This window comes from Erithacus rubecula (genome assembly GCF_903797595.1).
Source record: "Erithacus rubecula genome assembly, chromosome: 2".
NCBI lineage: Eukaryota > Metazoa > Chordata > Aves > Passeriformes > Muscicapidae > Erithacus > Erithacus rubecula.
The window spans coordinates 2,639,725-2,660,426 of record NC_136685.1 but is presented as its reverse complement, the minus strand read 5'-3'; the positions used below and the strand labels follow the sequence as shown (position 1 = coordinate 2,660,426).

The following is a 20,702-nucleotide window of genomic DNA, read 5'->3' as shown; positions in this document are numbered from 1 at the left end:
AAAACAGGCCAGCCCTCCTCAGCATGGGTGGGGAGGGTGCTGGGGAATGTTTACAACTCTGTGTTTACAGGATTTGGGATTAATGTGCTGTTTTCTTTTTCTGAGACAGAGTGAAATTGAATTAGGCTTGGAGCAAAACGCAGAGCGCCGCTCGCTTTCAGCACCGAGGTGTCATTTAGAAAAATGAGCTGCTCAAATCATTCTCTACCAAAATATTCTGACCTCACCCAATTCAGTTTGGTAGTATATCAGCCTGGGATGTGTGTTTTTACAGTTTTTCTGCTTTCAGTGCACTATAACAGACTCAGGTGATGCATTCTGGAGTCTCAGTGGTGAAGCAGAACCCCTCAGAATTTTGGGAGAAAAAGGAGAATAAGGTTTTATGGACTGTAAGGTTGGATAACTATGATTTTCAGGGTAGGATGTCCATGTCATCAACCCTAGAAGTGTTCCAAAAGTGTGTGTATGTGTCAGTTGAGGACATGGTTTAGTGGTGAACATGGTGATGGGTGGACATGGTGATCTCAAAGGTCTTTTCCAGCCAGGGTCTGTGATTCTTTGATTTTATGATTCTGTGACTCAGACATCCCAGAGTCAATAAATCACAGGGTTTCTTGACCTTGCCCCCCTGTCAGAGCAGGTTTTGTCTGAGCCACTCAGGTACATCTTCCAATTTTAGTCTTATTTGTTTTAAAAAATGACAGTGTGGAAAAATGATATTAACACTGAATTCAGGGACAGCCAGGTCCTGGAACAAACACCTTTGGAACAGAGCAGGGTTTGTGTCAGCCCCTCATTGTTGGGCTCCTGGGGGTGGCACTGAGTTACCAAGGTGAATTTTTGGGTGGTGACCCCCATCAGTGCAGACAGCTGAAGGTGTCACTCTGTGTGCAGAGTGCCTTGGGGGAAGCCAAGGGGAAAACAGGCCTGAATTCCACCAGTGTGACCCATGATGGATACTCAGTTCCCTGCCTGGTTATTCCACTTCAATAGGCTGATTTAACTGATTTCCCCTGATTTCACACACAGGGGCTTGGCTGAAGCTTTTCACAGCTGCAGGGATGAATCAAAGAGCTCCAGGCAGCAGGTGAGCTGGACAGGGATTTTGATACCAGCAAAGGTGCAGACACAGTAAAAGAAATTTTTGGATGGTTACATTTATTGGGCATTTCCATGCCTGGTTTTAGTGTCTGACAGTTCCCAGGTGCTGTTCAGAGCAGAGCTGAGCAGCTCCAGCACACACTGCAAGCAGCATTTGCACAAGGCACCAGACTACAAAACATCTGCACTTGGATTTGCTTTAGTTTTTAACTTGAAATCTTCAGCTGGATCAGCCTTTCTACTACAGCTCATTTACGCTGCTGCTGGAGGAGTATAATTTATTCTCATGTTTGCACTTCCAGGGTGGTTTTAAGTGGGAAGTGAGTTTCAGACCTTTAATTTTCTGGTGGTTTCTTTGTGTTTTGATGACAGATGAACAGCTGGATGCAGTAGCCTTTAACCAAGCCCTGGAGCATCCCTTCATTGCTGTTAATTCACAGTGAGACCTGTTGCAAATAAGTCATGGGAGGATAAAGCAAAGCAAAGCTCGTTGTGCTTCAGAGCTGCTTTGTTCTTTCATTTGATAATTATCACTTTGGTTTTAATTATTTAAGCTGTTGTGTTCTGTGTTGTCACCCTGGGTTTGTGCACTGCTGTGGATGGGACATCTCAGGAGCAGAGAGAGGGGTTTGTGCTCAGAACACACTCACATTTACTCGTGTCACCTTTGGACATGGAGCAGGGCTGATAAATCTCTGCTGACAAGCAGAGAGGCATCACCACTTGGAATTTGCAAATGTGGAACAGCAGCAATTAGGGTAGAGTGAGTTTGTATGTGTTTATTTAAGGGAAGATGGATTCGGTGTGAGATGTTGATGAAGAATGTTTTGTTTTTGCCTGGTTCCTGAAAAGCACTTTTTAATAAATTGCTGATCTTTGGAGACCTGTAAGAAATACCACGGATTGCCTTTTATCAGCCTATAATGTGCTTTCATCACTCCAGAGAAGGATGTGAGAGTGATACTGAGTTGGTCCCTGGAGAAAGGCAGGAGACACCGCTGAGGGCTCCAGAGTCTGCCTTGAAATGGAGCTTAAATGTCCTCGTTAGCACAAATATCTCTCTAACCTTATCACCAAAGTGCTGCTGCTCGTTTCTCACTCACTGAATTACTCTTCTGTAATGCTACAAGTAATTTACCTCAGTAATACTGAGTCAAAAACAACTCCTGTCTGAGCTGTTATGATTTATTGCTTCTTGAGGCTCTTAAGATTGAGATGGCTTTTGCATCCTTGAAACTCTGAAATGCTTAAATATTACACTCTGCATTTACTACGAGGCAAAATCCATGGATTTGATGGCATTGAGATAATCAAGATGAGATGCTGAATGGCCATTTTGCAAACATTTTCTGAGAGTAGCATCAAAAAGTAACCAGATGTTAAAAGTATTGTAACCCTGCTGTATTTCTTGAAGTCATAGAATAGTTTGGGTTGGAAGGGACCTTAAAGCTTATTTTGTTCCAACCTCCTGCCATGGCTAGGGACACCTTCCACTATCCCAATTTGTCCCTGCAAGCACACCCTGTGCTTTGCCCACCCTGTTATCTGCCAGCTCAGGGGTTCACCACTGTGCACCTGTATTTTATTTGAACATTTTAGTTTCTCTGGCTGAATGGAGCTGAATTGGAGTTTGCCTCCCAGGGCAGTTTGTTCCCTCCTCCTTCCAGTGAACAGCTGGGTGGAGTTTAAAAACTGCTGATGTTGTTTTAAGGGCTGATTTTCAGGTTGGGCTTTGGTAAGTGCAGCAGGGGGAGGATGTTGTTGGAAACCAGGGGAACAGAAGAGTTGCTGGAGAATAATACTCTCACTTTGAGGTGCTTCTCTTGCCCCTCCTGCAAAGGCACTGCAGCTGTCAGGAGGAGGGGTATTATTGGGAGAAAAACAGTATTATTGGGAGGAGCTTTGTAACAGGGCTGGGGGCAAAAATCATAGAATCAGAGAATGGTTTGGGTTGGAAGGACCTTAGGGATCATCTCATTTCACCCCCCTGCCATGTCAGGGACACCTTCCAGTATCCCAGGTGGCTCCAAGCCCTGGCCTTGAACACTTCCAAGGATCCAGGGGCAGCCACAGCTGCTCTGGGCAATTCTTTCCCAATATCCCATCCATCCCTGCCCTCTGGCAGTGAAGCCATTCCCTGTGTCCTGTCCCTCCATCCCTTGTCCCCAGTCCCTCTCCAGCTCTCCTGCAGCCCCTTTAGGCTCTGCAAGGGGCTCTGAGCTCTCCTTGGATCCTTCTCCAGGTGAGCACCCCCAGCTCTCCCAGCCTGGCTCAGAGGAACTCCTGCCATCTGAACTGATTTGCTTAAATGGCCACTGAAACACCCAGGATGCTGTGGGAAAAGATGAATGGCAGAACTTTTTGGGAAAATTACAGGGAAGCCACAGAAGAACTTATTCCCATATGGCTACACCTCAGCAGGGATTTATTTTTTGCCACCTAGGTGTAAAAGCAGGAGGTGTGTGAGCACCGATCATTTAGGTGAGTGCATTACAAACACTCCCCTAATTTAGCACATGCTAAAATAGCCCCAGCTGGTTAAATGCACGGTATTGCTGGGAGTCTTTATGTTTGAGCACACTGCAAAAGCAGTGGGTTCTCTTGTTGAAGAGCCTGAACAAAGGAGGGCAGTTATGTGCTCAGAGTCACTCCAAGCAGGGAACAAAAATACCTTGGAGTAGCAGTGAATGGCGTGCCTGGGAAAAGGAGGGCAAGTGCTCTCTGCCTTTGTGCTCTGGAGCCCTGTCCTCACCAGGTCGTGTCAGGCAAGAGCTGCTGGCACAGGGAGCCATCTCAGGTACAGCTTTTTAGAAGGGCACAAAGTGCAAAAGGAGCAAGGAGAATGATTCACTTGGCTCTGCCTGGCAAGCAGGAGCAGAGCTCTCTGTGTGAGGACAGTTTGGGTTTGATTCTGGCAAGCACAGAATTTCAAACAACAGCTGGTTTGTGGTTTTGTCAAAGCCAGTGTGCCTGAGTGTGCCCTCACTGCTCATCCCACAGCAGGCAGGCTCTGCTTGTGTTCTCATGGAGGATTTCCCTGCATCCCACAGAAAACTTGAATATTCCAAGACTCTGGACTGCTTCCATCCCTTGGCATTCTAACACTGCAACAAGCACCAATTTTCTTGTTTTTCTCCCGTGCAATTGAAGAGTTGAAATCTGTGATGAATATATTAACATTCATTGAATTATAGAACAGATATTTAGCATTTTTCCTGAAGGATCCTAAAATGCTTTGCAGACACTTTCATGTATCACTACACAAATGCAGCTGCTTTTGCTTCATGCTTAAATTTAATTTGAGATGAAGGGAGAGAATTTGCTCTGTTATATCACAGAATCACAGAATGATTTGGGTTGAAAGGGACCTTAAAGCTCTTCTCATTCTAACCCCTGCCATGGCCAGGAGACTTCTACTATCCCAGGTTGCTCCAAGCCTTGTCCAGCCTGGCCTTGGACACTTCCAGGGATCCAGGGACAGCCACAGCTTCTCTGGGAAACCTGTACCACCCTCACAAGAAAAATTTTTTTTCCTAATATCCCATCTAGATCTACACTCTGCACAGTGTTTTATACAGGAGGACTCATGATGAGTATGAAGGGAGAATTTTACATAAACCCAGGTTACAAGTGCATCCAATGCCCCTGTTACCCTTCTGGTGGCCTCAGGGTGAGAGGTGACATCTCATGAGCTTTGCTGGCTTCACCATTGGAATTTGGAGGTGCCCCACCCAGCGTTGCTCTGGGTTTGCATCCTCCTTTTCTCCTGAAATACTCAGGGTGAAAGGTGACAAAATACTGATCTATTCTGAGTTAGGGCAGGGGAAATGGGTGTGGATGCTTTCCCCACTCTCACAGCTCTGTCCCACTCCTGAGCCAAGATTTATTTCCATGGGAAGTGCCCTGTGCTCTTCCCTCATGGATAATGGGAATGTGAAGAGTCCCTGTAGCTCAGTTCTCCTGGAAAGCAGCTCCCTCCTTCCTTCACCTCTTCCCAGGGGTGGCTTTGCCCACTGCTGCTCCTGTTGCCCCAGCCCTGAGCAGAGATTGTTAATCAAAGTCATAATCCCCTCTTGCAGGTCTCTTTCCCAGACTGGTGCTCCCTGGTTTCCACTTTCTGTGATTTTTTTCCTGTCTTTATCAAGGCTGCATCTATTTGAAAGCTCCTGTTCCATCTTCTCCTTTCTTTAAGATGCATTTGTGCATTTTTTTTTTTTTTGTCTCTTTTGCAATCAAAACAATCTCCAAGCCCTGCCAGGATCAGGATCTCTCTGTGTGATTTCAAATGCACTGTGAGAAAAATCTGGACCTGAAGAGACCTAACTTCAAAATGCACTCAGTGGAAACCCTTCAAATTCAACAGCTGCTTACAGTGTCCATACTGGATGTTAAAGAGGCTGCATTCCAGGCTGGAAAGGGTCAAACATCACTTTTAGAGGGATGGAACAACTAAAGTTGCTCTCCTAATCCACAGACATCAGGAGGGTGGCAGCATCTGGACAGGGCTTGGAGCAGCCTGGGATAGAGAAAGGTGTCCCTGCTCATGGCAGGGTGGATCTGAATGATCTTTATATTCCCTCCTGGATGATCTTTAAGGTCACTTCCAACCCAAGCCTTTCTGTCTTTCCTTGATTGGTGGCTGAGCAAGCTCATGACTGCAGTTAAAGGTGGCTGAGACTTCAAAATAACCTGAGGCAGAAGAGAAAAATTCAAGTTTGTGATACCCCAGGAGGTTTGGGATAACCCTTAGGTGTCCTGGTGGATGCTGTGTGTCCTGCAGCTCCTGTGGAATGGCAGCAGAGGTGTCCAGGGAGGAGAAGGCCATAAAGGAACTGCAGCATGGTGCCACCACCTTGGAGCTGCTCCACCTCTAGGAAATAATTCACTCATTTTTAGCTTCAAATGTCACTTATTTTGCAGCCTGCTGCACTTCATGAAAGCTGTTGTTGAGCAATCCCAGCTTTCTTCACAGCTCCCAAATTTTGTAAAACTGTCACTACAAAAGGCAAAGCTAGAGGAAAAGTTTCTTCCCAAAGCCACTGTGGGAGTTAATGAACATTTTAGGACTTGGGTTCACTTAATTTGGGCTGATTTTGTCCAAGTGTGAGACAGGGGGACAAATCCTCATGGGGTAGTGCTCATGTGTCACTTGAGAGCAGAAATGCTCCTTTAATGTCCTTTCCCTGGGATTTGGTGAATTCCAAGAGGGTTTTAAGCATTCTGAACCCTCACTCAGCTTTTTGGGGGCAGTTTGGACACTTCCATGTCACCGTTTCATCGAGGAGCATTGTGATTATTAACAGCCAGTTCAGACACCTCAGGGAAGGAGGCATTGCTTGGAGGCTGGAATTTGTGTATTGGAGACAGATGGGTGAACTGCTGAAGATAATCAGAGGTCAGCTGGTTAAGCCTTATTTTTGGAATAGCCTTGTTGGGGTTAGAGAGTGCTTTCTTAAAGCTATTTACTGCATAATCTGTGCAGATGAGTGTAAGAGAGCCTTTGAAGGAATTAGTGAAATTCAGCTGAGACTGCTTTGCATTCATGCAGTAGAGAGCTGCTGAAAACTCAAATGGATGAGGGATCCTCCTCTGGTGACCCTAAAAACACATTTAAACCTCCTTTTCCACCTGCCAGCCTGATCTGTGACCTCCCCATGGCCTGACAAAGTGGAGTTCTCCTGAAATGTGCTCCAGCTTTTAAGAGGGGGTAGTTAAGATCACTTTTGCTCCAGAAGAATGATAGGAAAATGGTGACACTCCTCATTTTTTTTTGGAAGGAAAAATCCATATACCACAGCCTTGTGTGAACAAATGTGTTGTCTGGGCTGGATGGACAGAGTTATCTGTGCAGTGATGAGTCTGCTCACAGGAAGAATCTGCATCAAAATGTGATGGAAGTGATGGAAGCTGGAGAAATCAGGCTGGAAAAACAGCTATTTGTTGGGAGTGTTCCCACAGTGATGCTGGGATCATGATCCTCTTAATGTGCCAGTGACTGGAGTGCTGTGTCCCAGCAGGGCAGCACTTACAGTCTGTCTGTCTGTCTGGAAAACCCTGTGGCATCTGTGACAAAGGTGCTGATTTACTCCTTACCTCTGCTGGGTGGGAGCAAATGGCAAATTAATTGTGGCTTGGTGCAGTAGCTTGTGCTGCACTGAGAAAATCTTCCTTCAGGAAAAGGTTTCAGGTTTTTAGGTGTCAGGACAGGCTTAGAAGGAGCAATTTCAGCAGCTGCTGGTGCCTCTGAGGCTTTCTCTGCTCTCTGAGGTGGTGTGGGAGAAGGTTTTTTAACATCTGATTTAACTTCTCATTCCAGGGACACTTTTGCAGGGTATTTCTGTTCCAATAGGGCAGCTGTGTTTCCCTCAGTGTCCTCAGGACAGATTTCCTTACTCTGAATCCTCATTATAGGAGTGACCAAATAATGACACAAACCCTAAGTGCTGGTTTGTGTTCACTGTTTGTTATCCTGAAATTCCTTGCTGGGATACTGCTGCTGGATCCCACTCTGAAAAAGGCTCTAATTCCAACAGTTGTCCTTTGTAAATTTAATTTAGACTTTAAAAGGGCTTTCCCTTGACCTCAGGAGTTTTAGGGAAGCTCTGTAGATGAGTGTTAACCTTATTTTCCCTGTCATTGTTCCCAGCTCACATTTATCAGCAATCTTTCCCAGATTTTCATTAAAAGCACCAATGCTCTAGTGTATAATCAAGTCAAATCCAGCTGTATTAATGTCTTATCTGATTTCTCATGCACAATTTTGGTACTGGAAGAGAACAGGAGAATGACCTCCCTCTAAAAGGAGTGTTCATGCCATGAGAAGAAATAGGAGTATGGATTACACTTAAAATTTTACTTCTGAAGCACCAATCTGTGTTGATGGAATTGGTCTGTTGCTGCTCCCCAAGGCACACTGTGAACTTGCAAAGAGCCACTGGACATAAATAAATGCTTTAAGCAGTTCAGCTGGCAGTGTGGATCCTCACCTTTCCCCTTTTCCCTGCTCTGTCTCCATTCCTGCTCTGCAGTGATTTGAAGGGGTTTGTATCTTATTTCCACGTGGCTGCCTTGGAGATCTTTTCCACCAACTTCCCTCTGGACTCTCTACAAACATTAAAAGATGTTTGAAATTACTCAACCTCAACGGTGTTTGAAATTGAGCCATGTTCTGTTGTGTCAACAAAGTGCTGCAAGTGCTGATTGTAGAGGCCAGAATAAAGGTTTTCAGCTCTGGTGCTGCTGCCCACAAAATTCCTTTATTAAGTGATGTTTCCCCACCTGGGAGCTCAGATGTGCTGCTCTGGTTGCTTATTTGTGATTCTATAATCAATGAACAGGTTGAAACAATTCTGCTGTGAAACTTGCACCCCTGCCATGGGCAGGGTCACCTTCCACCATCCCAGGTTGTTCCAATTCCCATCCAGCCTGGCCTTGGACACTTCCAGGGATCCAGGGGCAGCCACAGCTTCTTTGGGAAACCTCAGCCAGGGCCTCACCACCCCTCACAACCAAGAATTTCTTCCTTATGTCCCATCTAAATCATTCCTCTTTCTCCCCCTTTGTCCCATCCCTTATCAGCCCGTGTAAAAAGTCACTCCCTTGTTCCTTCCCTGCTTGTTTTCCTTTGTGAGCTTGGATCTACTCAGAAATTATTTGGGGAAGCATTAAGGGCTTTGTGAGTTCTTGCAAATTTGTGATATTACTTGAAGTCTGAATGTTTTCATGGTGCCCTACTTGGCAGTGCTGTGTGTTTTATTAGAGCAGCGTGTTTTGGAGATGGAAGAGTATTGCACACTTGTGTTGTTCATGAAATTCATAGAAAAGGAATAATTTGTCCAGTTTTGGTCTCAGATGGTGTATTCCCTGAGCAGCTTCTGCTCTGAGCCAGGCTGGGAGAGCTGGGGGTGCTCACCTGGAGAAGAGCAGGATCCAGGGAGAGCTCAGAGCCCCTTGCAGAGCCTAAAGGGGCTCCAGGAGAGCTGGAGAGGGACTGGGGACAAGGGATGGAGGGACAGGACACAGGGAATGGCTTCAAACTGCCAGAGGAGTGGTGGATGGGATATTGGAAAGGAATTCCTGGCTTGAAGGGTGGGGAGACCTTGGAATAGAATTCCCAGAGAAGCTGTGGCTGCCCCTGGATCCCTGGCAGTGTCCAAGGCCAGGCTGGACAGAGCTTGGAGCAGCAGTGTCTGTTGAATGGTTTCCCTTCCCTTGGCAGGGGTTTGGAGGTGATGCCTAAATTCCCTTCCATCCCAGACCATTCTGTGGTCCTGGTGTCAAATTTATTTTGAGATTCTGCATTTCAGTGGGTGCAGCAGAGTCTCTGTGTCTTTTCTGGCTCAGGGTTTCCTCATTCCTGCAGCAGCTTTGATATTTTGCAGTAAATTCCTGGTCACAGCCCACTGTCATCTGGTGTCTCAGGGTATCCTTTAAGCAAAGGTGAGGATTGAGTTTCAGTTTCAGTTCAGAGTGTCTCTGCACTCAGTGAGCAACTCAGTGATCCACCACCCCCATTCAGCACCAGGGTGAACTTTGGGGAATTTGGGGCCTTTTTGTTCCATAGGAATTTGGGATTTGGAGAGGAGTCCCATGAGGAACAGCTGAAGGAGCTGGAGGGCTCAGCCTGGAAAAAAAGGAGGATTGGGGGGATCTTCTTGCAAATGGAGACCCCCCCCTAAAGTTCCTGTTTCTCCCAACACTTTGTTGAGAGAGGAGATGGGCTGGAAATCCCAGAGGATGTGTGGATGTAGGAAGCTGAATGAAAGGGACTGAAAAAAAGTGGATTTCAAGTGAGAACGTGGGAAGGGATGCTGGCTTGGCTTCGTGAGGAGGTTGTAAGTCTTAAATATTTGAGTTCCCAGAAGATGTTTGAGACTGAAATAATAGGGGGAAAAAACAGCATGGCAAATAGACATGCCCAGTGTCCCAGGGGAGATGATTCCTGCTGAAAGGGGAAAAGTTTGCAAAAGCTTTGGAAATGGTAAAAAAAAAAAATCATTGAAATGTTTGTCGAAGGACAGCAAGACTCACTCCTCTAACAATTGCAGGGATTCAGGAGAAACTTCCAAATGCAGCTTTGAAGAGTCCCCAGAAGTATTTAGGAGAGCAAGTCCCACACTCCTGAAGTTTAGGCAAATAAAATGTCTGTGCTCCAGACTCTGGATGGAGATCCTTACAGGGATTAAAATTATTGTCTGTTAAAATTATCCACATCATTGCTGGTGGGTGAGGGTCATGGAATGACAGAATATCCTGAGCTCAGAGGGATCCATCAGGATCATTGATCCAGCTCCTGGCCCTGCACAGGACACTCTAAAGGTGGTATCTGCACCACTTAATTAGTGGCTTATTTTTATTTTTCTTTTGTCTTCATTCAGAGTCAGGATTAAAAACACAAGACAAATTTACTTGTGTTTGAGCTTGCTTGTTTATTAAATCTTATCTAAAGTCCAGAGAGTTCTGTAACACATTTAGCTACCAGCTAAAAGTGAGCAAAATGGAGGTGGAACCTATCTAGTTACAAGTTCCCTTAAAGCTAAACAGTCTAATAGAGAATTAACACTTATTTATACTTTTGACCCAATAACCAAACTCCTGTGACACACAGTGCAGCACTAACTGTCTAACCTGAAATTACTACCTGAAACCATGGAGAAGGAAGAAGACAGAAAGAAACAACACTCAAAATCTTCCATCTCATCCCATACCTATTCCTATATTCCAAAAACCCCAAATTCCAAACCCTCCACCATGTGAAATCACACACTTCTATTTAACTACACACCTGTGATTTTAACTCCATCACTTAAATTTGGAAGCCTCAGGTCAAAAGCAGTGTTTTCCTGGGGATCAGTACCAGAAAACACAAAAAGCTCAAAAATCCCAGGTTTTTGGTGGTTTCCAAAGAGCTTTGAACACTCCCAGCAGCTGAGTTCCCTCCCTCCCTGTGCCATCCCCGCTTGGAACGTGGCATTCATCTGAAGTATTCATTAAGATGGGGAATTATTTGCATATTATTAGCATTATTACATGGAAATAAAGCTGCTGCTGGTTCTTCCCTCCCTCCATGTATCTTTCATCACCAGCCTTTATAAGGCTCTGAATCCTGTTTGTTGTGTGACAAACTGGGCTGATAAATCTCGTTACTCACTTCAATGGCTGAGACACTCACTGCACATTACTGAATTTGGTGAATTATGTAATAAATGCATAATTAAAATTAAATCCAGTGCCTCTCGTGGAACCTCAGAAAATGCAGTTGGTGATGAATTATAGAGAAATGTACGTAGGTATTAAAATTTAAGCTTAATTATTTGGATTTATTTTCAATCATTATTTAATATGCTACCTATAAGTTCCTGCAGCCCCCCAGCAAATCTGTTGTTGTGGCTTTGCTGGAAAGCACAGAAAGTGTCTGTGTGTGTGTGTGTTTGTTTTCATAAGGTTTCATAATTTAATATTTGATTACAGAAAGGAAAACTCCCCTGAGCAGGATGTAAAAATTTTTTCAGCCACAGGAAGTGTCTGTGAGGAGTTGGGTTTTGCCCAAGTTTTTTCCCACTTGTTCACCTTTGAATATATCCCAGAGTAGCTGTGGTTGTCCCATCCCTGGAATTGTTCAAGGCCAGGTTGGATGGGATTTGGACCAATTTGGGATTATGGAATGTGTCCCTGCCCATGGCAGGGAATTGGAACAAAATGACCTTTAAGTTCTCTTCCAACCCAAACAATTCTGTAACTGTGCTTTACTGGAGGAGAATCACAATAATAGGAAATAATTTACTCAAATAAAGCACTGCTTGGCTGCTCACTCATCCAGCTGGTATTAAAATAAACTAAAAATCTTTCCCCTGATGAATTTCACCCCTCCTGGTTCTTACTTCAAGGCAGCTGCTGTCAGGTTTAAACTTGAGATGTGCTAAAAACTTCTCTGTGTGCTTAAAACGGGTTTTAGAGATCCTTTCCTTGGAAAGAGAAATGATGTTTTTCAGGCAAACAGCCTGCAAGTTTAATTTTGAAAGGTTTGTCTCTTAAGTAGCAAATTGAATAGAAGGGATTTGATTCCCCTAAATCCCTGATTCTAGAGAAAGCAGCTTGAGATCTCAGTAAGAGAATTAACACATGGGTTAAACTTACAATAAGAAGCAGGACTTGGAAAATGCCTATTCAGATGGAGTTAAGGAAATAATAGGATTAGTTCTTGTCGTGTCAGTGTGGATTCCTCAAACTGGGGACTGTGCTGACACACAGCAGGGCTGTGTCCTGCTCTACCCATGAAATTGGGGACAATGACAATAAAGATGACTTTTCTTGGAGGCAAATTCCTTTGAATGTTTAAGCCTTGTGTACACACACACAGGGCAGGTAATTGGGGCTGACAAAGGAGCCCCTGATAATCCCCCTCCCTCCCCAGATGTGCTGTTTGTGGCTGAGGTGGTGGTAATTGCAGTCAGGGCTACACCATGGCAGTTTTCAGTTCCTATAAGCAGATTTTTGTTCATTTCCATCATTTGTTGCAAACACAATGTGGTTTCTTCCCTTATTTTCATCCCTTTATTCCAATGTGTATATATTTTAATGTATATACATTATACCCATTGTTTAAGATAAAGCAGTTTTGTCCTTTGTTTATATTTATTTGTTTTCATTGTTCATGACAGAATCTTGCAAATAAGCATTATTTTCATTTTTTTGTGTGTGTGTTTTCCATTCCATAATCATCCATGTGTGTCTTTGTTTTTAGCTTAAACCAAAGAGAACGGAGCATTAAGGCAGAATTTGGGTTATTTTGACATCACCTGATTCCATCATAGAAGGAGCTGTAGGAGACCAGCACTCTGGAAAACCTCCAACAAAATGGTAATGAGTCAAAGAAAGCCTTGTTGTGCTGTCACTCTTCTGTTCTTGTCTTCAGACACAACTTCTGCTGCTTTGCAAAACTTCTCTTTCCTTTTCCATGGGGTTTTCTCTTGCAAATATCCTGGGTGTCCCATAATTCCCCCCAAAAGTGCTTTGGGAGGCAGCATGGTACAAAACAAAAAATTGCATGAGAAGTGTCCAAGGCTGGGTTAGGAGCAGCCTGGAGCAGTGGAAGGTGTCCCTGCCCATGGATGGGTGAGATTTAATGTCCCTTCTAACCCAAACCATCCCCTGATTCTTTAATTTTGTGATTCTATGATTTCATAACTAAGAGTGAAATCAAGTTTTGTGTTGACAGGGAATTGGCAAATATATCAAATTTCTTAGTAAATGATCACCAGAAAGTTTATATGTGATAATATAATAATATAATAATATAATATTACTACCAGTGGAGGAAATAAGGTGGGCACAAGCTCAGGCTGATATTGTGTCAGAGCATTCCCAAGCACTCCTCGAGCTGGAACTTAAGGAAGCCAAAAAAAAAAAAAAAAAAAAAAAGATCCAAGCAGCTTTACATCTTGTTCTCTGACAGAGTATTTGCTGTGTTTTGGCACAGGGTTTATTTTGGGGGTGTGGGTGAAGCTTGGAGAGAGCTCTGTGCACATTCTGCAGTGGCAGCTGCTGATGCCAGAGCTGGGCTGGTTTCAGCTCCATGTGTGTTTTAGCTCAGTGTAACTCCAGGCTGGACTCATTCTTGTAAAGCTGAATGATCTCACAGATCTGGAGATCAGCAATATATTATCTTACTTAGCTTGCAATTCAAGATTTTAAGGAATTAATTAGAAATGCTGCACTGAATGCACATGTGTGCATGCATATCATTGTATCAGGTTACTGTACCTGTATTTTTCTTATCCTTGGACTGTTGTTGCTTGAAATCCTTCATTCTGCTCTCCTCTGAGCTTTTCCTTTCTTACTCACTAACAAGAGTTGCTCTCCTTTAACAAAAAGTGCTTATCCCTATTGTATGTCTTTTAAAATGTGTCCATTTAAATTAATATTTAACAGAGCAGAGACATGTCTGTGGTATAATGTATCCACTTATGGCTAATTGTTATTTGAGGTGATTGAGACTCTTTGTATTTAATTTTTTGTGCTTTTTATCCAGCAGAATCATTTCTAGATTGCAGTGTAAAAGCTGATTTACACCTCAAAGTAGACTTTTCTCCTGGAGCTCTGGGTTTATCAGTTACCAGCATCCTCTTAGGAGCATAAAGGGAGCACTGAGTGTGGAAGGATCTGATCCCAAAAGAAATTCCAATTGCTGTCCTAGTTTAAGATGTAGTTACCAATCTATTGGCACCCACCTGTACAATTATTTTCCTAAAGGCTTTGGAATAGTTAAATTACACTGCTGAAATTTATTCCATTTATTTGTTCCTTCACTGAAAGGGTGCTCAGGCTTTTGTTAATGGTTTAGTTAAGATTTGAGCATTACTATTTATTTAATTTTATTCTTTTCTTTTCTTTGTTTTTTAGGTATGAAAGGTTTTTATGGGTGGTGAGATGTTCCAGTGCTTGGATCAATCTGCTTCATTTAATGTGGGAAGGAGTGGATTCTTATTTTCTTTTGCTATTGTTTGGTTGGATTACTTTAAATTTCTGGAATTTTTTCAGCAGAGCTGATCCAGGTATAAAGAGAATCATGAAATCAGAATGGTTTGGGTTGGAGAGGACCTTAAAACCCAAATTGTTGCACCCCTCTGCCATGGGCAGGGATACCTTGCACTGTCCCAAGCTCCAAGCCCCATCTAACCTGGCCTTGGACACTCCAGGGCTGAATAAGATGATTTTTAAGGTCCCTTCCAACCCAATCCATCCTGTGATTCCCTGATTTTCTAAAAGCTCATCAGCAATAACTCCACTCCCCAGGATTTTTGTTCTCCCTCATTCACTGCTGAACCCTGTGAGAGAGCAAAGCTTTAACTCCCAGCCTGCTGTGTCTCCAGAGTTCAGACATCTCTGCAGAAGATTAAGCAAGTTAGAGAAATTAGCTTTGATCCCTTTCTGCCAGCATAGGATTATTCCACATCACACTGGGTTTGAAGTTCACACCTAATCCAGTTTTACACAGCCCAGGGGGACTGGGCTCCTCTGCTGCAGCCTCTGATTTAGCAGCACTTCCTTGATACTGAGATTCAATTTGCATTGCCATTACTGCATCCCATTCCATCCCATAATGCTTCCTGGGATCTGCCAAGGTACATGGATCCTTCCCCTCCCCTTGCTGTTTCAGGTGCTCACTATATCCATTCAAATATGTGTATTTAAACCACTCCCTTGCCAACAGCTCTGCTGTCCTGTGGGGAGGTTTCCAAGCTGTAGGAACAGATTAACAAATTACAAACCCAAAAAGGGTTTGGAGTGTCCAACCTGGATCATTGTGCATGGAAACAACTCGTGTGAGACAAGATTCCAAGAGCCACCTGTGCAGAACTGATGCTGATCATGGTAAGGTGGAGGGTCCTGTCCCAGTTTTCCAGAGATTTAGTGCTCAGTCCTTATCACACTACATTTTATTTATGATATTTGTAACCCCATAAACTTTCTTCCTAATAAATGTGTATTTTCAGGCTGAAAAAATCTTTGTCTGTGATCCTTTAAAATGCCTTTTTACAAGCATTCAGCATCCTGAACATTTTGTCCTCACACACACCCTGGGCATGGGGGTAGCAGAGCATTCCAGGCAGGAGCTGTGTGAAGTCCCCAAAGAATGCATTTAAAGGTGACAGTGTGTTTTGCTGGACTGCCAAAAGCTTGACTTAGCACCTGCATCACTCCCAGGGAACTTTTAGGAAGTGTCTCCTGGAGCAGAAAGCACTGGATAGATCAGAATGGGAGTTAATACACAAAAAAGGGGGTTAATAGGTAAGAATTTAAATTTCAAGTTTCTAAAAGTGGCTGTATTTTAGTGGGAAGCCCAGGAGATCCCACAATGGAATTCTCCCTGTTCCTGCCCTGTATTTTCCTTCCATACTCACTTTGTAACACTTTTTCATTTTTCTTCAGGAGCCCAGCACTCTTGTGGCATGGCTGGCAGAGAATATCCCACTTTTTCCATGCTGAGTTGTTTGGATAGCCCCTACTCCTGCTTTTTCCTTTACTGGCAACAGCTCATTCAGAACCTAAACCCATCCCAGTGATATTTAATCATGGAGTCACAGAATGATTTGGATTGGAAGGGACCCTAAAAATCAAATCCTGCCACGGACAGGGAACCATCCTCCTCCTCCCTCAAAGCTGTCCTTGGCAGAAAAGGACATTAATCCTGATGGGAACCAGCAATTCCAGGGATTTCACTGCACCCCTGCAGCAAAAGTGTTTCAGAATTGTCCTTCCCCATCCTAAGAAGGCATTGATCATAACAGGAACACCCTCTACAAAAAAAAAAAAAAAAAAAAAGATTTTTTTTTTAAGCACATCAGCGCTGGAAGGTCACAAGGCTGTCAGAGTGACTTACCTGCTGTCCTCTGGAAATGGCATTTCTGGAAGGCTGTGCCTGATGCTGCTCAGGCAGTCTGGGCTGGATCCTGCAGAAGGGCTTCAGGAGATCCATCAGATGCCCTACTTAATTTAAAATCTTTGGAGCTTTTTTTTTTATTTTTATTTTGTTCTCTTCACTGTAGTAAAATTATTTTTACGGCCCTTCGGGTATTACCTGCTTTTATAAATCTTTCTATAATTAAATTTACAAATCTGCCTGTGAGCTGGTGATGTGTAAAACCTTGCAAAGGGGACCCTTTGTGTGTTAACCTATATTTATGTTACTTTTATTCCTTCTGGCAGTAATTATCCTGGCTCTAGGCCTAGGATTAATCTATAAGATGCTGAACATGCTTGAATTTTTGCTCCCCTTCTCTGTGGCAAACTCATCTTATGCAGAGCAGGGCATTTTTAAAACTGCTTCCTATGAAGTGGTTTCAGTGCTGCCCCTCTTAAGTGATTCTCATGGCAGAGGTGAATTGATCCTGGGCTGTGGATATGGGAAGGAGAAATGGTTCAGCCTCCATCAGTTTGGTGCTGGGCTGTTTCCCAGCCTGATGATGCAGCTTTGGCTGCCTGGCCAAGGGACTGTCACCATCACTGCTCTGCAGGACTGGGGGGACACACTGGGATGGGCTGGGGGTGTTTTAAAAGCTGGTCAGGGGATCCAGCACTAGTGTGGTAGGGCTGGACCTTCCATGCCATGGACAATATCCAGCTGAACAAGAGCCAGCTGTGGCTAGGTAGCCAAAAAGGCCATGGGCTGTCCCAGGAAATGTGTCCAGCAGGACCAGGGCAGTGCCTGTCCCATGAGCTGGCACTGCCGGGGCACCTCCAGTGCTGGGGACAGCTCTGGGACCCCCCTGACAAGAGGGACATTGAGGGGCAGGGAACAGAGCTGGGAAGGGGCTGGAGCACCAGGAGAGGCTGAGGGAGCTGGGAAGGGGCTGAGCCTGAAGAAAAGGAGGCTCAGGGGGAACCTTGTGGCTCTGCACAGCTCCTGACAGGAGGGGACAGCCAGAGGGGACAGGATCTGCTCCAGGGAACAGGGACAGGAGGAGAGGAACAGCCTCAATATCCCCAGGAGACATTAAAGTCAGATATTAGGAATAACTTCTTCACCAAAAGGGCTTCCAAGCCCTGGTACAGCTGTCCAGGGCAGTGGTGGAGTCCCATCTCTGGAGGGATTAAAAAGCCACATGGATGTGGCATATGGGGGCATGAGTTAGTGGTGGCCTTGGCAGTTGATTTTCCATGATTGTGTTATTTTGCCATGTCTTGAAGCCAAGGTTCTGAAAGATCCTTAAATCATGGAAGGTTTGCCCCCACCTTACCTCAGTGGAACATTTATTCATCCTCTTACTGAGTGAGAGTTCAGGGACATCAAAGAGAGTCACCAACAATTTCTGGAGACAAGAAAATGGTGTTTTGGGCAATCCACAGATTTCCTATAGCTGGGCAAGGAAGTTCTGATTCCCCCATCCCTAAAAACAGTCAGGGTCAGGTTGGGTGGGTCTCTGAGTAGCCTTATCTGGTTCAAGATGTCACCACTCACTGCAGGGGTTGGAAAGCCTTTAAGAGCCTTTTCCAACCCAAAATGCTCCTGTCACATGTCCTCTCCTCCTCCTCCTGACTGGCAAGTGTTGCTCCATCCCTTTCTCCATCCCATCCTTCTCCCCACTGTGGGTGGATGAGGAAGGAACCCGAGTTTTTGAGCTTTCTGTGCTTCCTGGCACTGACCCCCAGGAGAACACTGCTTTGGACTTGAGGCTTCCAAATTTGAGTGATGGAGTTAAAGTAATGGGTGTGTAGTTAAATAGAAATGTGCGATTTCACATGGTGGAGGGTTTTTAATTTGAGGTTTTTATGATACAGTAATAGGTATAGGACAGGTTTTGGGTGGTGCCTCTTTCAGTGCTCATCTTCCTTCTCTATGGTTTCAGGTTGTAGTTTCTGGTTGGACAGTTAGTGTCACACTGAGAGTCACAGGTATTTGATTATTGGGCTAGAAGTATAAATAATATAGATGTTATTTCTATTGGACTGTCTGAGAGACTTTGTAGCAGCTGCATCTCTCTCCATTTTGCTCACTTCTAGCTGGTGGCTAGAGGTGTTACTGAACTCTGTGCTTTAGATAAGATTTAATAAACAACCAAGCCCCAACACAAGAAAACCCATTTCCTTTATGTGTTTTTTAATCCTGACTCTGAGTGAAGACAGAAGAAACCCCAGACAAACCACTGATTAAGGCTGCAAAACACCTCCAGCATTGCACAGCATCATCCCCTGTGTGTGTCCCCATGGCTGAGCTGCCCTTGGGGACTGTCCCTTGGACACAGGGATATATCCCAGCAGTGGTGGCCTCAACAAGTTCATAACTGGAAGTTTCAGTCTTGCTGGATTCCCAGATGGATGCAGCCCCGGGTTCTTTGCTGCTGTGTCAGGAGAGCTGCCTGGGCTGGAGCAAACTTTGCCCACTGGGAATTTTTTTTCCTTAGAAAACCTTTCTGGAGGCATCGATTTGCAGTGTGTCTGAGCCAAATTTGAGCATGGAGCCACAGAGATCTGAATTTAGCTGTGCTGGCTGTTTTCCCTGGGAGGAGGGATCACAGGGATGGATTTGATTGCCTGGGAAAATTAGTGTTGATTTCAGTGAAGAATAATTTATTACAGTGTTTGCATTGGCATTGTCTTCATAGGATAATGGCTGAGAGTTTCCTGTGTTTCCTGTGCTTGTGTGTATTTAATAATTTAATCTATTCCTTCTAGTCCATGGCTTGGACTAGAAAAAAAAAAAATTAGGACTGGCTGCCTAGTCTTAATATCCCATCATAAAATAAAATCACTAATCCCAAAGGTGGAGTTGCAATTAAAAAGAAAGAAAACTGGTGTTGAAAAGTATTGAAACTGAATAATATGGTCTAAAATAGACACTGCCTGTGGTGTTTGCTTCAGACACTGAAGATGCTGAGGTTGTAGTGCCTTGAAGAAAGAACTGGGGTGCTGTTACAGGATCCCAGAGTGGTTTGGGTGAGGACAGACCTTAAAGCTCCTCATCCCAACCCCTGCCATGGGCAGGGACACCCTCCCGTATTCCAGGTTGTCCCAAGCTCCTTGTGGAGCCTGATCAGTGCCCAAACACCCTTTGGGGAAGAACCTTTTCCCAATATCCAGCCCAACCCTCCCCTGACACATCCCAGCCATTCCTGGGTCACAGAGAGCAGAACCTGGAGCTGCCCTGAATTATAAGTGGAGGATCCAGCATGGAGAATCCTTTCCCTCTTGTGTTTTACAAATGTGAAATGACAAATTCACCAAGATATTGACCTTTAAACCTTGTTTTGCCCTGCTGTCTCACACTCCCTGCAGTTTTCTCAGGCACCATCCCCACAGCAGGAAGGTTCCCCTGCCCTGAGCATCCAAACATTTGCTGCACATGTGGGGCACAGGAGAGTCATCAGGCAGCTCAATTTTGGGATCTGCTTTGCAAAGATCAGAGCAGGTGAGAGTTGCTGCTGCAGGTTGTGTGTCTGGGAGTCTCCCAAATTCCCTCTGGCTGTTTGCAGTGGAGCTGGGGAGCTCCAGGACAGGGCAGGAATGCTCCAAGCTCCCCAGCTGGGTGCTTTAACCTGCCTGGCAGCTTTCCCTTCTCTCCTTTCCCAGGTATCACTCCAGTCCACAGGAAGTTTTGGATCAAGAGGAATTACCTTCAGACAGTAATGAAAGAGGCTGTGCTCAGGCTTGCTCATAAATGCAGCACTGGACCTGTTAAATCAGGCTGTGCCTGGCACTGGGGGATGAGTGCAATCTAATAAAGGTATTACAAGCACTGGAGTTGGAGCAATTAAAATGATAACAATATGCTGGAGCTAACGAGGCTGAGGTGAGGCTTTATGGGGGCCAGGGAGTGCATCCAGGTCTGTCCTGGCACAGATTCCCAGAGCAGCTGTGCAGCCCCTGGATCCCTGCAAGTGTCCAAGGCCAGGCTGGATGGAGTTTGGAACACCCTGGGATAGTGGAAGGTGTTGGGAGTGGAATGAGATGAGCTTTAAGGTCCCTTCCAACCCAAACCATTCTATTTGCAGAGCTTCTGGTCTGCAGGAGAAGAGAAATAAAGGGAGGGGAGGATTAACCATCACTTAGAGGTTATTGCAGGTTTTATGTAAGACCTGAGCCACAGAATGGGTTCTCTGGGT

The 20,702-nt window shown here is 44.7% G+C and overlaps 1 protein-coding gene across 1 annotated transcript in view; it reads left to right on the top strand.

Moving 5' to 3' along the window:
* LOC306798259 (XK-related protein 6-like) overlaps positions 1–14,572 on the top strand; it is a 46,880-nt gene extending 32,308 nt beyond the window's left edge. Inside the window, exons 2-3 of the mRNA XM_079298236.1 lie at positions 12,845–12,960; positions 14,503–14,572. Coding sequence (XP_079154362.1) covers positions 12,845–12,893 — 49 coding nt within the window. The 3' untranslated portion in view covers positions 12,894–12,960; positions 14,503–14,572. The remainder of the gene's footprint in view (positions 1–12,844; positions 12,961–14,502) is intronic.
* The last annotated feature ends 6,130 nt before the right edge of the window (positions 14,573–20,702 follow it).